Source organism: Myxocyprinus asiaticus, chromosome 4, assembly GCF_019703515.2.
Source record: "Myxocyprinus asiaticus isolate MX2 ecotype Aquarium Trade chromosome 4, UBuf_Myxa_2, whole genome shotgun sequence".
Classification (NCBI taxonomy): domain Eukaryota; kingdom Metazoa; phylum Chordata; class Actinopteri; order Cypriniformes; family Catostomidae; genus Myxocyprinus; species Myxocyprinus asiaticus.
This window is the reverse complement of record NC_059347.1, coordinates 38832988-38849851: the sequence shown is the minus strand read 5'-3', so window position 1 is coordinate 38849851 and position 16864 is coordinate 38832988. Positions and strand designations below refer to the sequence as shown.

Sequence of the window (16864 nt, the reverse complement as noted above, 5' to 3'; positions counted from 1 at the left end):
AAAATAAGTTTGCAGTTTCCGTAGAGTGCTGGGGCCTAAAACCAAACTGCTGTGGGTGAAGGAAATTAATACTATCTAAGTGATTTATTAATTGTTCTGCCACTACCTTTTCAAAGACCTTAGACATGACAGGTAAAATCGAAATTGGATAATAATTTGAGACCAAATTGGAATCACCAGATTTAAAAAATGGAGTAATAATAGCTTTTTCCAATTTTCTGGGTTGTCCGATGATTCTGTAAAATGTCTGGACACTTTAGCCAAAGTGTGAACTATTTGCATATTCAGTTAGTCATTTATCATAACATCAAAATTAAGTTGAATAATGAGATGAAATCAGTTGTCTGATTGATTTGGAAGGTAATGTGGGTAAATGAGAATATAGTTTTTGATCTGTTGTTCTGCATTTGTCCTTATGAATCAGTCACAGTTTTTGACTCTACATATGACCACTGTTTTGCATGATCGTTATTGTTAAACAAATGTTTTGGGGAGTGAAATGTGACTCTCATATTTAGTGACTGACCAATGTATACACCAGAATGATTGATATGCCAATATTTGAGCATTTTGAGATAACCCCTTATATAGCGCTTTACTAGGCACTCAAAGCACTTTACAAAGTATTAGGGGAAACTCCTCAACCTCCACCAATGTGCAGCATCCACCTGGATGATGCGACGGCAGCCATAGTGCCCCAGAATGGTCACCAAACACCAGCTATTGGTGGAGAGTAAAGTTCAGTGATGTAGTCAATTCATATACACTACCGGTCAAAAGTTTTAAAACACTTACTCATTCTTTATTATAATTTTTCTTCACATTTTAGAATAATAATAAAGTCATCAAAACTATGGAATAACATAAATGGAACTATGGGAATTATGTTGTGACTAAACTTATGTTATATTTTAGCATCTTCAAAGTACTCACCCTTTGCCTAGAATTTGCAGACATGTACTCTTGACATTTTCTCAACCAACTTCTTGAGGTATCACCCTGGGATGCTTTTTAAACAGTTTTGAAGGCATTCCCATCTATATGCTGGGCATTTATTGGCTGCTTTTCTTTATTATTTGGTCCAAGTCATCAATTTCAAAAACTTTTTTTTTTTTATTACATTTTAGTTTTATAATGAAATAAATTAATATGGTGGCACAATTATATTTTTTTCAACAAAACTAATTTCAAACATTTAAGCATACGCCTTCAGATCAAAAGATTTTTAAGATCATGAGAAACATTTCAGTCAAGTGTTTCAAAACTTTTGACAGGTAGTGTGTGTGTGTGTATATATATATATATATATATATATATATATATATATATATATATATATATATATATATATATATACAGGGGATTTTTAGGAAGCCATGATGGATAGAGGCCAATGGGCAAATGTTGCCAGGACCCCAGGGTTACACCCCTTCTCTTTACGAGAAGTGCCCTGGGATTTAATGACCACAGAGAGTCAGGACCTCAGTTTAACGTCTCACCCGAAGATGTATACCGAAGATTACAGTATAGCGTCCCCGTCACTATACTGGAGCATTAGGACCCACACAGACCACACCCCCTGCTGGCCTTCCTCTTCCAGCAGCAACCTTAGTTTTCCCCAGGAGGTCTCCCATCCATGTACTTACCAGGCTCACCATCAACTGTCTGGATATCGTCACATGTGTCAGCCCTTTAAAATCTCATCCAATTCAATAGACCACTTGCATACACTAGTAACATGTTGTTCCTGTTCATCTTTATTATTTTTACAGTTTTTACTTCTATGCTATTCTATTGTAATATTTCACTCCCTTTCTTTATTTCGACCTTTATGTTATTATATCTTACTGTTTCATGGATGATTTAATGTGCTGTTTGGGTTCAGGGTCCTGTGATGTTGCTAATGTTGTTCTTTTGGCTTTGTAAAGCACTGCTGCAGTTGGATTGAGTCTGACTCTGCAGTGTGTTAATCAATAGGCCTCAGGCAGCCGTCTCACACACTGATGTCTCTGTATGGGTAGAGGAAAAGACTTGCACACTGTCTCAATCTTCCACAAACAAACCCCAGACAGATAGATAGATTATTTGAGTCAAATGGCTCTGAGGGAAATGGGATGCGCGCACACACACACACATATTCACACAAAGTCAGCGAGTACAAAGCAGTTCTTGTTCACAGTGGTGGCTCCTAATTATCTCCCGTCTGTGGAAATTGGGCTCCCTGAGAAACACACTTTTTTTCAATTAGCTGGTCATGTATGGATGACTTCATAGGCACCTCGCTGCACATAACATTCACAAATGCAGTCAGAAAAATGGCATGGAGAGTTTACATACACTAAGTTAACTGTGCCTTTAAGCAGCTTGGAAAATTCAAGATAATGATGTCAAGCCTTTATACAATAAGCTAATTAGCTTCTGATAGGAGGTGTACTGAATTTGAGGTGTACCTGTGGATGTATTTTAAGGCCTACCTTCAAACTCAGTGCCTCTTTGCTTGACATCATGGGAAAATCTAAAGAAATCAGCCAAGACCTCAGAAAAAAAAATGTGGACCTCCACAAGTCTGGTTCATCCTTGAGAGCAATTTCCAAACACCTGAATGTACCACGTTCATCTGTACAAACAATAGTACACAAGTATAAACACCATGGGACCACGCAGCCCTCATACTGCTCAGGAAGGAGACACATTCTGTCTCCTAGAGATGAAAGTAGTTTGGTGCGAAAAGTGCAAATCAATCCCAGAACAACAGCAAAGGGCCTTGTGAAAATGCTGGAGGAAACAGGTAGGCAAGTATCTATATCCACAGTAAAACCAGTCATATATCGACATAACCTAAAAGGCTGCTCAGCAAGGAAGAAACCACTGCTCCAAAACCACCATAAAAAAGACAGACTTAAGTTTGCAAGTGCACATGGGGACAAAGATCTTACTATTTGGAGAAATGTCCTTTGGTCTAATGAAACAATAATTGAACTGTTTGGTCATAATCGCCATCGTTATGTTTTGGGGAAAAAGGGTGAGGCTTGCAAGCCGAAGAACACCATCCCAACTGTGAAGCATGGGGGTGGCAGCATCATGTTGTGGGAGTGCTTTGCTGCAGGAGGGACTGGTGCACTTCACAAAATAGATGGCATCATGAGCAAGGAAAATTATGTGGATATATTGAAGCAACATCTCAAGACTTCAGCCAGGAAGTTAAAGCTCAGTTGCAGATGGGTCTTCCAAATGGACAGTGACCCCAAGCATACCTCCAAAGTTGTAGCAAAATGGCTTAAGGACAACAAAGTCAAGGTATTGGAGTTGCCATCACAAAGCCCTGACCTCAATCCAATAGAACATTTGTGGGCAGAACTGAAAAAGCATGTGTGAGCAAGGAGGCCTATAAACCTGACTCAGTTACATCAGTTCTGTCTGGAGGAATGGGCCAAAATTCCAGCAACGTATTGTGAGAAGCTTATGGAAGGCTACCCAAAATGTTTGGCCCAAGTTAAACAATTTAAAGGCAAAGCTACCAAATACTAACAAAGTGTATGTAAACTTCAGACCCACTGGGAATGTGATGAAAGAAATAAAAGCTGAAATATATGCAACCCCAATTCGAAAAAGTTGGGACAGTATGAAAAATGCTAATAGAAACAAAAAAGAATCAATTGAAAAAACAATATTGAAAGCACTACAACTACACATTACAGGTGCATCTCAATAAATTAGAATGTCGTGGAAAAGTTCATTTATTTCAGAAATTCAACTCAAATTGTGAAACTCGTGTATTAAATAAATTCAATGCACACAGACTGAAGTAGTTTAAGTCTTTGGTTCTTTTAATTGTGATGATTTTGGCTCACATTTAACAAAAACCCACCAATTCACTATCTCAAAAAATTAGAATATGGTGACATGCCAATCAGCTAATCAACTCAAAACACCTGCAAAGGTTTCCTGAGCCTTCAAAATGGTCTCTCAGTTTGGTTCACTAGGCTACACAATCATGGGGAAGACTGCTGATCTGACAGTTGTCCAGAAGACAATCATTGACACCCTTCACAAGGAGGGTAAGCCACAAACATTCATTGCCAAAGAAGCTGGCTGTTCGCAGAGTGCTGTATCCAAGCATGTTAACAGAAAGTTTGAGTGGAAGGAAAAAGTGTGGAAGAAAAAGATGCACAACCAACTGAGAGAACCGCAGCCTTATGAGGATTGTCAAGCAAAATCGATTCAAGAATTTGGGTGAACTTCACAAGGAATGGAATGAGGCTGGGGTCAAGGCATCAAGAGCCACCACACACAGACATGTCAAGGAATTTGGCTACAGTTGTCGTATTCCTCTTGTTAAGCCACTCCTGAACCACAGACAACGTCAGAGGCGTCTTACCTGGGCTAAGGAGAAGAAGAACTGGACTGTTGCCCAGTGGTCCAAAGTCCTCTTTTCAGATGAGAGCAAGTTTTGTATTTCATTTGGAAACCAAGGTCCTAGAGTCTGGAGGAAGGGTGAAGAAGCTCATAGCCCAAGTTGCTTGAAATCCAGTGTTAAGTTTCCACAGTCTGTGATGATTTGGGGTGCAATGTCATCTGCTGGTGTTGGTCCATTGTGTTTTTTGAAAACCAAAGTCACTGCACCCGTTTACCAAGAAATTTTGGAGCACTTCATGCTTTTCCTTCTGCTGACCAGCTTTTTAAAGATGCTGATTTCATTTTCCAGCAGGATTTGGCACCTGCCCACACTGCCAAAAGCACCAAAAGTTGGTTAAATGACCATGGTGTTGGTGTGCTTGACTGGCCAGTAAACTCACCAGACCTGAACCCCATAGAGAATCTATGGGGTATTGTCAAGAGGAAAATGAGAAACAAGAGACCAAAAAATGCAGATGAGCTGAAGGCCACTGTCAAAGAAACCTGGGCTTCCATACCACCTCGGCAGTGCCACAAACTGATCACCTCCATGCCACGCCAAATTGAGGCAGTAATTAAAGCAAAAGGAGCCCCTACCAAGTGTTGAGTACATATACAGTAAATGAACATACTTTCCAGAAGGCCAACAATTCACTAAAAATGTTTTTTTTATTGGTCTTATGATGTATTCTAATTTTTTGAGATAGTGAATTGGTGGGTTTTTGTTAAATGTGAGCCAAAATCATCACATTTAAAAGAACCAAAGACTTAAACTACTTCAGTCTGTGTGCATTGAATTTATTTAATACACGAGTTTCACAATTTGAGTTGAATTACTGAAATAAATGAACTTTTCCACGACATTCTAATTTATTGAGATACACCTGTATATGATGTTTTACCTTGTGAATTTCAGTGTTATTTTTAAATGTACAGTTTCAAATCAAATGATTGCAACATGCTCCAAAAAAAGTTGGGACAGTCGAGTGTTTACCACTGTGAAACATCACCATTTCTTCTAATAACACTTATTAAGCATTTGGGCACTGAAGACACAAGTTTGTTAAGTTTAGAAAGTGAAATTGTTCCCCAATCATCCATTATGTAGGTCTTTAGCTACACAATAGTACAGGGTCTTCGTTGTCACATGGGGTGCTTCATAATGCACCACACATTCTCAGCTGGAGACAGGTCAGGACTGCAGGCAGGCCAATCTAGCACCCACACTCTCTGCTCACACAGCCATGCACTTGAAATCTAGGCAGTATGTGGTTTGAAGTTGTCCTGCTGGAAAATGCAGATGGTGCTGGATGGCAGTATATGCTGCTCCAAAATTTGTACATATATGTCTGCATTCATGGTGTTCACACAGATGTGTGAGTTACCCATGCCATGGGCACTGACACACCCCTGGCCCATACAGACACTGGCTTTTGGACCTGATGCTGATAACAGCTTGGATTGCCCTTTTCCTCCTTGGCCTGGATAACACGACAGGTTTGTTTTTCAAAAACGTTTTGAAATGCGGACTCTTCAGACCAAAAAAACACAGTTCCACTGTTCTGCTTTCCATCTAAGATGAGAACGAGCCCAGAGAAGTCGGCAGCGCTTCTGGACAGTGTTGATGTAGGGCTTCTGCTTTGCATAGTAAAGTCTTAACTTGCATCTGTGGATGCAGCGGCGAGTGGTGTTGACTAACAAAGGTTTACTAAAGTTATCCCAAGTCTCATGATATCCATTACAGATGAATGCCATTTTTTAAGACAGTGACGTCTGAGGGATTAGAGATCACGTGCATTCAGGAGTGGTTTTCACACAGAGATTTGACCATATTCCTTGAATCTTTTAACTATATTGTGCACTGGGTGAAATGCCCCAAATCCTTTCTATTTGTCTTTTGGGAACATTGTTCTCAAAGTGCTGGATTATTTGCTGAAGCACCAGTTGGCAAATTGACAAATCTCGAATGATCATTGCTCTTGAAGGACTAGGCTGTTTTTGGAGGCTCCCTATATACTATGACACGATTGCCTCACCTGTTTAACATCTCCTGTTTCCCATTGCCTTCTTATTTCAACTTGTCAAATTGATATTAGTCTTAAATGGCCTGTCTCAACTTTTTTGGAGCGTGTTGCAATCATCTGATTTGAAATTACTGTACATTTTCAAAAAACAATGAAATTCACAAGGTAAAACATCATAGAATGTTTAGTTGTAGTGCTTTAAATATAGCAAAGGCTGAATATAATTTACAAATCACTCCTTTTTGTTTTTATTAGCATTTATCATACTGTCCCAACTTTTTCAGAATTGCGGTTGTAATTCTCTCTGCTATTATTCTGACATTTCACATTTTCAAAATAAAGTAGTGATCCTAACTGACCTAAGACAAGGAATGTTTTCTATGATTAAATGTCAGGAATGGTAAAAAAAAAACGTTTTAATTTAATTTAAATCTATTTGGCTAAGGTGTATGTAAACTTCTGACTTCAACTTTAACTTGCCCTCATTAAAGCCCAAGATGATGTCGAGACCTGATAATGTTAAAATTGAGCCATTCAGTTTTGTACTTTGTTTTAGAAAGATGAGAGACCAAATTTGAAACAATTTGATTGTTTGAATATATTGAATCAGCCATATTGCCATTTTTTGTTGTTGTATGGAGTGACTATTTGCACCCGGCTGCAAATAGCATCTGCTACAGAGTGCAGCTGTTTGCACCCCAATAGTCTGGTGAAACCACAGGAATATACGACAAACTAGACTATAGGTTTCGCTGGAGTGGTGTGGGGTATAAAGACGGTGTGAATGTGTACTCTCGTCTTAGCAACCCCGGTTCGATTCCGCCTATTGTCCCACTCTTTTCCCAACCGATTTCTTGTTTACACTCTTAATATTTCCTTTAATTCTACTTACAATAATAGATAAAAATTTATATAAATGTTGAATTCATCACAGTGATTTGGTCATGGTGAATGTTGGGAAGTGCAGAGAAGGGTTTGAGCGAGGTCTGTCGATCGCACTCATTCCCGCAGCTCGGCATCACTTGTGTGTAGATTGCATCACTGTATTACTATAGTAATATTGTAGTAACCATGTATTCTGGCAGAAACCATAGTTTTAATGCAATTAACTATGGTGTTGCTACAGTACTATGATGGTAATATTGTATATTGTTAATTTTGTGGTTACTGTAAATTTACAACAAAATATCATGGTGAAACTATGGCTACTTTTGTTTAACCAAGGTTATTTTTTTATTAAGGGAAGGTTAAGTTTAGGTGTAGGGGTTAATGTAGTGTGTCTGTGGGACTCTAAATAAACACAATAAACACATTGCAGTGATGCCCTTATACTGTATGTTAGTATTTAAATATGTGTGCAAATAGTATCAGACACTATTTGCACCAGGGTGCATATAGTATCTACCATTATTTTCACCAGGGTTGGTGTGTAAATAATATCTGCCACTATTTGCACCAGGGTGCAAATAGCATGTGCCTTTTTTGTAATACACATTTATTATCTGCCGTTATGTTGGGGCAGCATGTCTTTGGTTACAAGAACATTAAGCATTGTTTCTCTAGAACAGTCTTCTGTTTGATTGTTTGACTTATTTTGCTTGTATATTATTGGAAGATCTCTGCAAAGGTGCCTTCACAGCGATTTGCACAAAGAAAGCAACCGGATGTAGAGACATAAGGGGATGAGATGGCAACCTTATATGCATATGTATGGGAGAAATCATAATGCTAAATATGGAGGCTTTATTTCCACCTTACAGTTGAAAGAGCCAATTGCTGTCTGATAGAGGCATTGCAGTGATCAATATGGTGGCTGTAGGAATCGAAGTTGGGCCTTACATTTTAAAAGAACCTATCACCTGTTTGATTACTCAAGAATGCTTGTACACACAAGCTGGACTAGCCTGAAAAATAGCATTATTTTGTGTGATTTGAGGAAAAGAAATACAATTCATGATACTATTGTTTTATCAGATTTAATTGCTGATTTTTAATATGTTATTGGACCGTAATATTGACCAAACATTTTGGAGATTTTGGTCATTCCCCATTCAAAAAGATTTTAGCTGTACTTAGATGACTAGAAAATAATTGCCTGCAGGCATTTCGAATGTGGCCGCTAAGTTACCTGACTTGCCTTAAAAAGGACTTTGCTGGCAAAAACGGTTTCATCATGAGCGGGTAGCACACGTTCTACGACAGCTCCGCACTAAATCCAATATATTTCAGTCAGAACATCTTTTTAAATACATTCTATTGTTGGGAAAGAAAGAGATATTCAACCTACAATTGACCTATCAGTATTGGTGACTTAGTACAATCACAGTTAAACATGCCAGGCAAACCTCGTAAGGCAGCGGATCAGGCCGTGGCTGCCTCAGACGTTGCTATGGAGGACTTGCCCCTGGGAAATATTCAAGATACGGGCAATACAGCGATTCTCAGTGCAATCTCTTCTCTCCGTTCCGAAATACGCTCAATTAAATCTGATATTGGGGAAATAATGGACTCCAAGATCGAACAGCTTGCTGTCTCTATCAGAGGAGAGCTTACGGCATTCCAAAATGAGGCCAGCTGTGCGATTTCGGAGGTTAAAATTACCTTGGATGAGCATGCTATGAAACTAGCAAGCTTGGAAAGTAATGCTTCCACCTCTTCGGATATGGTTGTCAAGCTTGAACAAGAAGTGGGGCACCTAAAACATGTGGTAGAACAGCTCACGGACAAATGCATGGACCTTGAAGGACATAGTAGGAGACAGAACATCCACATACTACACATCAAGGAAGGGGCCGAAGCCGGAATGAAAGAAAGGGACTTTGTTGCGCAACCTCTGATGGAGGCATTGTCGCTAAATAATCTTCCGCTTGTGGATCGTGCTCACCGGGCATTGCGAAATCGTCCCGGGGATGATGAACCACCATGGGCTTTTGTTCTTCGGCTGCACTACACCCACGAAATGGAAGAAATTATGCAGAAGGCAGCCAAGATGCAGAAAGTTGTTTTCAAGGGACAAAGAGGGGTTGGGGCCTGTTTATAATGCTTATAGGGGGTAAAATGCGTGGTGATAACAGTATATTAGGTCCTTAATGATGCAAAGCAATATTGTAATTTAAAGTAACAGACAAGGGCTTGTTTTTGCTTCGTGGAATGTGAAAGGATTAAACCACCCCATTAAAAGAAGTAAGGTACTATCTCATTTGAAATCACTCTCTGTTGATATAATTTGTCTGCAGGAAACACACCTGAAATCTGATTCTAAAGACAAGTTGAAATGCAGGTGGATAGGGCATATATATCAATCTAATTTCTCTGTTAAAGCTCGAGGGGTCGCTATCCTTATACGAAAAGTGTGCCATTTAAATTTAAAACCCTGAAAACAAACAAAGAGTGTCGGTATCTTATTTTGTCTGGCGAGATACATTCTTTTCCCATTACTTTAGTGAATGTCTATGCCCCTAACTATGATGACCTGGATTTCTTCAAGAAAGTTTTCTCTCTTATTCCAAACATTTCTCAGACTAATCTCATTATGGGGGGGATTTTAACTGCGTTCTGGATTCGTACCTGGACAGATCATCTCCTAAGAGACCCCCACAGTCTAATGCAAATAATTGTTTTAACACATTTATTAACAATTCCAATTTAGTGGATATATGGAGACTTTTTCATCCAACTGAGAGAGATTATACTTTTTACTCACACATTCATAATGTATATGCACGCATTGATTATTTTCTGGTAGAAAACAAGTTTATTTCTAATGTCTTGAACAATAAGATCCATGATATACTAATTTCAGATCATGCACCTGTCACACTTGAACTTGTCTTCAATAATATGTCATCAAAACTTCTGGAGTTAGGGAAACAAATTCATCAATTAGATAATGAAAACGCACAAAACCCTTCATTAGAAACATACAAAAAAATTCTACAGTTAAGATTTTAGTATAATAAAACTGTTCTTTTCGTTAAACAAAAATATTTTGAATTCAGGGAAAAGCCACATAAATTACTTGTGAGGCAGTTGCGTAAATTAGAAAATGAAAAGACAATTCATAAAATCAAGACAAAATTTGGAGTACAATGTACCTCGTCTAACGATATAAATGAATGCTTCAAGGAATTTTACACAACATTATACTCTTCGGACCCCTGCACTGATTTACAAGCTATGGATACATTTCTAAATAAATGCAACCTACCCTCTCTTTACCAAGAACAGCGTGCCTCCCTTAATATGGATATATCTGTAGAAGAGTTAAAAGGCACTATAAATTCCTTAAAGAGTGGTAAAACTCCAGGCCCAGATGGCTTACCCTCTGAATTATATAAAAAAATTAGTGACAGTCTCTCTCCCTACTTGCTCAAAATGTTCACGCAGGCACTAGTGAATGGACTACCATCGACATTCAATGAAGCAATTATAACTGTTATTCCCAAAAAAGGTAAAAATCCAGAGGAGGTTGAAGGATACAGACCGATTTCTCTTCTCAATGTTGATCAGAAGATATTGTCTAAGACCCTCGCAAATAGACTTAGCAGATTAATTAGTGGACTAATTCATTCTGATCAGAATGGATTTATTCTGGGCAGGAATGCCTCACAAAATACTAGGCGCCTGTTTAACATAATGCATCACTCCAGAGCAATTCAGGATAATTTGGTAATAATTTTTCTCGATGCTGAAAAAGCTTTTGATCGAGTGGATTAGGCACTATCTATTTTCAGTGCTAGAAAAATTTGACGTGGGCGATAAATTTATAGGTTGGATTAAGATTCTATATAAAAATCCTACAGCTCAGGTATTAACCAATAAAATAATGTCCAATCCCTTTAATCTTCAAAGAGGGACTAGGCAGGGCTGCCTCCTTTCGCCTCACTTATTCGCACTGACCGTAGAACCACTTTCTCAAACCATCCGTTCTGACCCAGCTATTCATGGTTTTAATACCTTATGTACAGTTAATAAAATATCTTTGTATGCAGATGATATCCTACTTTATATCACCAAACCTCATATGAGTTTGCCTGTTATTCGGGACACTATTAATACTTTTGGGATTTTCTCTGGGTTTAAAATTAATTTGAATAAAAGTGAACTCATGCCTATTGGACTGAAAGATCTGTCTTTGATACAGTCTTCCTCGTTTAAAATATCAATGGAAAAATGTACATATCTTGGAATTGTAGTTACTAATAAATATTCTTCGCTCTTAAAGGCTAATTTTACCACTTTAATGTTGAAATTGCAAGCTATTATACAGTTTTGGAGAACTCTTCCAGTTTCTCTGTTTGGCAGAATAAATGCAATTAAAATGATATTCCTGCCACAGAGATTGTATCTATCCCAATCTTTTTACCTAAATCCTTCTTTACACATCTAGATTAGATTATTCTTCCGTTCTTGTGGGGCTATAAAAATCATAGAGTCAAGAAGGCAAATCTCTGTAAACCCAAACGAGAGGGAGGTTTGGCACTTCCAGACTTTCATCTTTATAATTGGGCTTCTCACATGAGATTAATTTCAATGTGGTTGGATGATCTTATCGATCCTCCAAATTGGCTGCAGATAGATCGTGATCAGTGTTATCCCTACAATCATGGAGCGGTGATTCTTTCCCCTGTGATTCTGAACCATTCTACTTTCAATAGAAGTATTGTAATCAGGAATATACTTCGTATCTGGAAACAGATAAAATAACATTTTAAGATAAAGTCCCTTTCATTTCTAACTCCTATTGCTAGGAATCCATCATTTATACCTTCTAGTTTGGATGGGACTTTTACTCAGTGGGAAGAAATGGGGGTGCATACTATAGGGGACCTTTTCACTGATGGGGCTCTGGCCTCCTTTACTCAATTGCAACAAAAATGTAAACTTCCCCAGAGTCATTTTTTTTAGATTTCTGCAGATTAGGAATCATATACGTGCTCATACACCTTCCTTGGATAATACATCACCCTCAGTTATTGACAAGTGTTTTGATCAGTGTAAAGGAAGTAAAAATGCGTTATCATTAATTTATGACCTGTTGCAATCCATTAACTCTCCCTCTACAAAATTACTTAAAGAGGAATGGGAGAAAGAGCTAGGAGTGGAAATTCCTGAGGAAACTTGGTGGAATAGTTTAAAGGATATTAATGAACACTCCATCAATTCTAGACACTGCCTCATTCAGTTTAAGGTTATTCATAGATTACATTATTCGAAAAAGAAACTGCATAGAATTTTTCAGAGTATCTCACCTTTCTGTGATAAATGCAACTCTGCTGATGCTTACTTGTCCCATAGTTTTATTTTCTGCTCCAAGATACAGAGTTATTGGCATGAAATTTTTGATGTGCTTTCATAAATACTCAGCGTGCAAATTAAACCGGACCCTGCACTCATCATTCTGGGACTTTCTGATATTACACATCTACTATCTAGAGCACATCATAAATTGCTTGCGTACAGTTTAGTTACGGCCAAGAAGTTACTACTGCTGTTCTGGAACTAAAAGGAGGCTCCTACGGTCAAGTTATGGCTTGGAGAGTTGATTTCTACTTTACACTTGGAACAAATTAGATATTGTCTGAAGGGTAAATTTGAACAGTTTGACAAGAACAGTTTGGCACCTTTTATCTGTTACCTTGATGGAAACCCTATCGACTAACACATCATTTTGGCAATGTAATGTTTTAACATATTTTAATCATACCTTTTCAATTCAATGTAAACAGGTCTGGTAAGGGATGGTTTGTGACTTTTTATTTGTATTTTATTTATATGTGTATATATATATATATATATATATATATGTGTGTGTGTGTGTGTGTGTGTGTGTGTGTGTGTGTTTCTTTGTATTTGTATATGTATACACAAAATATATTTTTTTATTTCCAATAAAACTTATTTGACCAAAAAAAAAAAAAAAGGACTTTGCTGGCAGTCATTCATTCTGTAAGAGTGCTGCCGATTAGAGGCGCCATGAGTGACAGCGACCATTCGCAATGCAACAAAGATGAGCAAAGTTTAACTTTATGTAAATTAGCAAATGCCTTCTGATACAGTTGGATACCATAGTCGAGTAGGAGCCCCAACAGTACAGCAACATGGCATCCTTCAGTGTTTAAATCACTGTCAGTGTGAATGCACATTTTGATGGCAAGTCTCTGTCTTAACGGTGATAACATACTCCTATGTTTTCTATTTTGTCTCTTTTATTCTGTCCATCTGTCTCACTCACAGTTGCCTGTAACTGCAAACCAGAGTTGGAGGTGGAACATTTAATGCAAAAACAACCACACCCCCTTCCTCCCTGCCTCCAAGCCCCTCCTTCTGCATTGTCATGGCTATGAGCAGCGATCCCGGTTCCGTAGGTGTGGAGCTTGACACAGATTCCTTACAGACCTCTGAGATGATTGAAAAGATGTCAGCTGTCTCCTTAAGATCTGATCCTTCCTCCAATGGAGTAAAGAATGGGACAGGTGTTAGGAAAGCTCCACCCCAGAGGCCACACCTATCAGGCAGGAAGATGTCATTGCAGGAAAGAGGGACATACGGATCTGCGGGGGGTGGAGCAGACCGCTATTCCCACATCTCTGCACGAGTGGCTAGACAGCCAACCATTGAGTCCAAACGAGTGTCCATCTCTGACTCGCAGGTGAGAGAAATTTACAAATCACCTGGATTTGCAATGGTCATTAGAATGTATGAATCATGAAATGCATCATTACATTTACTGGTGTTTCTTTAACTACATGCACTTTTATGTCCCAGGGGGTTGATTTTTATTATTTTATTTTTTTCTTTTGCAATATAAAGGTCACATTAGAACTGGCTTGGAAACTTTTTTATTATACCTTCATTTTAATTTTTGCTAGTTCTGAAATGCTTTTTTGTGTAGATTTTATAGTTTAACCCTTTCATATGTACCGTCACACATGTAACTGGGCCCCGCAGAGTAGCATCACACATATGTGTTTCTGCAACAGCCAATTACGTTACAAGCTGCCAGATTCAAATCAGCTTTTGCACCGACATAGCGTCATACAGTCTTTTAAACCACATAATACGTTTATTTTATATACATACACTACCGGTCAAAAGTTTTGAAACACTTGACTGAAATGTTTCCCATGATCTTAAAAATCTTTTGATCTGAAGGCGTATGCTTAAATGTTTGAAATTCGTTTTGTAGACAAAAATATAATTGTGCCACCATATTAATTTATTTCATTATAAATCTAAAATGTAATTAAAAAAAAAAGTTTTTGAAATTGATGACTTGGACCAAATAATAAAGAAAAGCAGCCAATAAGTGCCCAGCATATAGATGGGAACTCATTCAATACTGTTTAAAAAGCATCCCAGGACCTCAAGAAGCTGGTTGAGAAAATGTCAAGAGTACATGTCTGCAAATTCTAGGCAAAGGGTGACTACTTTGAAGATGCTAAAATATAACATATAATATAATTTTGGATTTTGCTGAGTCACAACATAATTCCCATAGTTCCATTTATGTTATTTCATAGTTTTAATTACTTATAATAAAGATTGAGTAAGTGTTTCAAAACTTTTGACCGGTAGTGTACATCCAACTCATCACCAAAGTACCACAATAAAAAGTTTACAGCTCTTATATGCACAGACGATATTCAAGCACGATCTTCTTCTGATGCGTGCTGCCATTTGTTTACATTAGTAGTGGTTGTCATTCGTCAAACAAACAACTACTCAAAGAGTCTTTTCAAGCACATAATATGTTTATTTTATGTAACAAACAGCCTAATTGTCACCAAAGTACCACGATAACAGTTCACAGCTTGTATATGCACAGCCATTATATCTAAACGTGATTTTCCCATGCATGCAGCCGTCTACTTATTAGGTGCAGGTGTGGTTTTCATTCACACAAACAGCAACTCAAAGTCTTTTCAGGCATATAAAATGTTCGTTTTCTGAAAGAGACAGCCAAACTCTCACAAAAGCACAACAATAACAGTTTAAAACTCGTATACTCACAGATAGAGTTGGGGTAATCGAGTTTGGACTCGGATTCGAGTCCGAGTCACGAGTCCAATTTTAATGGACTTGGACTTGTCACGGACTCAGATGCATTTTTATTCAGACTTGACTCAGAGTTCAGCCGAGTCCATGACATTTGTGATGCAATGAATAAATAAATAAATAAATAACAAAACAGAAATTAATGAACACATCTCTGTCTGCATGCAGCTGTATTAGCCCCTGAAGTCGTAGATATAGCCAGAGTTGTTTCACTGTGTTTAAGCAAACACACGCACACACATATGCACGTGCACAGGCACATTCATCAGTCAACCAATACGCTTGAATGTTATTACAGAGACTACTGTATAACATCAACTACCGAGGTGGCTGGCACGACAAAAACATAAATACGGCTATAAAAATGAAATAAATAAATAAAAAACTGTACAGCAGACATAACCCATTTGTTCTCATGTTTACTGTAAACTATTATATACAGTATTTTTTTTTTATGACAAGAAATCAAAAATTACAATAAAATAATAAAACAAAAAAAGGCTTAAAACAATACAACCCCCCTCTACAGGCTGTGCAGTGTCACATGCAAAAATAACTCATTCCAGGGGGGCATGGCAGAGGAATTTAGACCCTACTTATGAAAAAGTTAAGCCTTGGCATAGACCAGGCTCTTACTCTTTTAAAAGATCTTATAAAAATCCATCAATAAAATATAATAATTATTACATTTGAAAACTATGATAATCTATACAAAGAGTGAAATAAACATAAACCAAAAGTGGACTTATTTAGGAGATCACAGCGTCAGTGAAGAAATGAGACGTGATGTGTGAAGAAAACAGATAAATCAAGGTAATTATTACTTGTAAACTGAATATGTGTGTTGTGTGCCATTTCCAAGCATTGTGTAATTTTGCAAACAATTAAGTGTGAAAATATTATTTCATTGCACTTAATTGTGTGTATTTAGTATTTTTTCCCCCAAAAATTAAAAGTAATTTCCACCACAAAATGAATGGTGATTTGAGATGAGGTGAAAATTACAACTGTACATTTATTCACATTCATATCCACTGTTGTATATTGTTAAGAGACGCATTAAATAAAATAGTGAGTTTAAAATGTGTTTTAAGGGAGTTTTATTACTAAAAGTACACAGGACCAAAAGTGCCCATAATTGAAAAAACACCCTTACATGGATTTAAATTTTCCATCAATTTTATGACTTTATACGAACAATTACTGATGCATAACAGGACTGATTTGGAGTATCATTTATACATTATACATTTACATTTATGACCTAAGATCATCTTTGGCGCAAGCATTATAGATTTTTTAACTTGTTATCTGTTAGCCAATTGTCTCGCTTACATTTTACGCAATTTTACGCATGTTAAGCAAATCGACTCGCATGAAGTAAGCTG

General features: G+C 37.6%; 1 protein-coding gene across 5 annotated transcripts in view; it reads left to right on the top strand.

Annotated features, from left to right (window-relative positions):
- Window positions 1–16864, top strand: part of camkk1a (calcium/calmodulin-dependent protein kinase kinase 1, alpha a) — a 140568-nt gene that overhangs the window by 62562 nt on the left and 61142 nt on the right. For all 5 annotated transcript variants that reach the window (XR_007897095.1, XM_051696695.1, XM_051696693.1 and 2 more), the window contains one exon: window positions 13656–14070. Coding sequence is in view for 4 of the 5 variants with exons in the window: in XM_051696695.1 (XP_051552655.1) it covers window positions 13756–14070 (315 nt within the window). In the remaining variant the exon portion in view is untranslated. The remainder of the gene's footprint in view (window positions 1–13655; window positions 14071–16864) is intronic.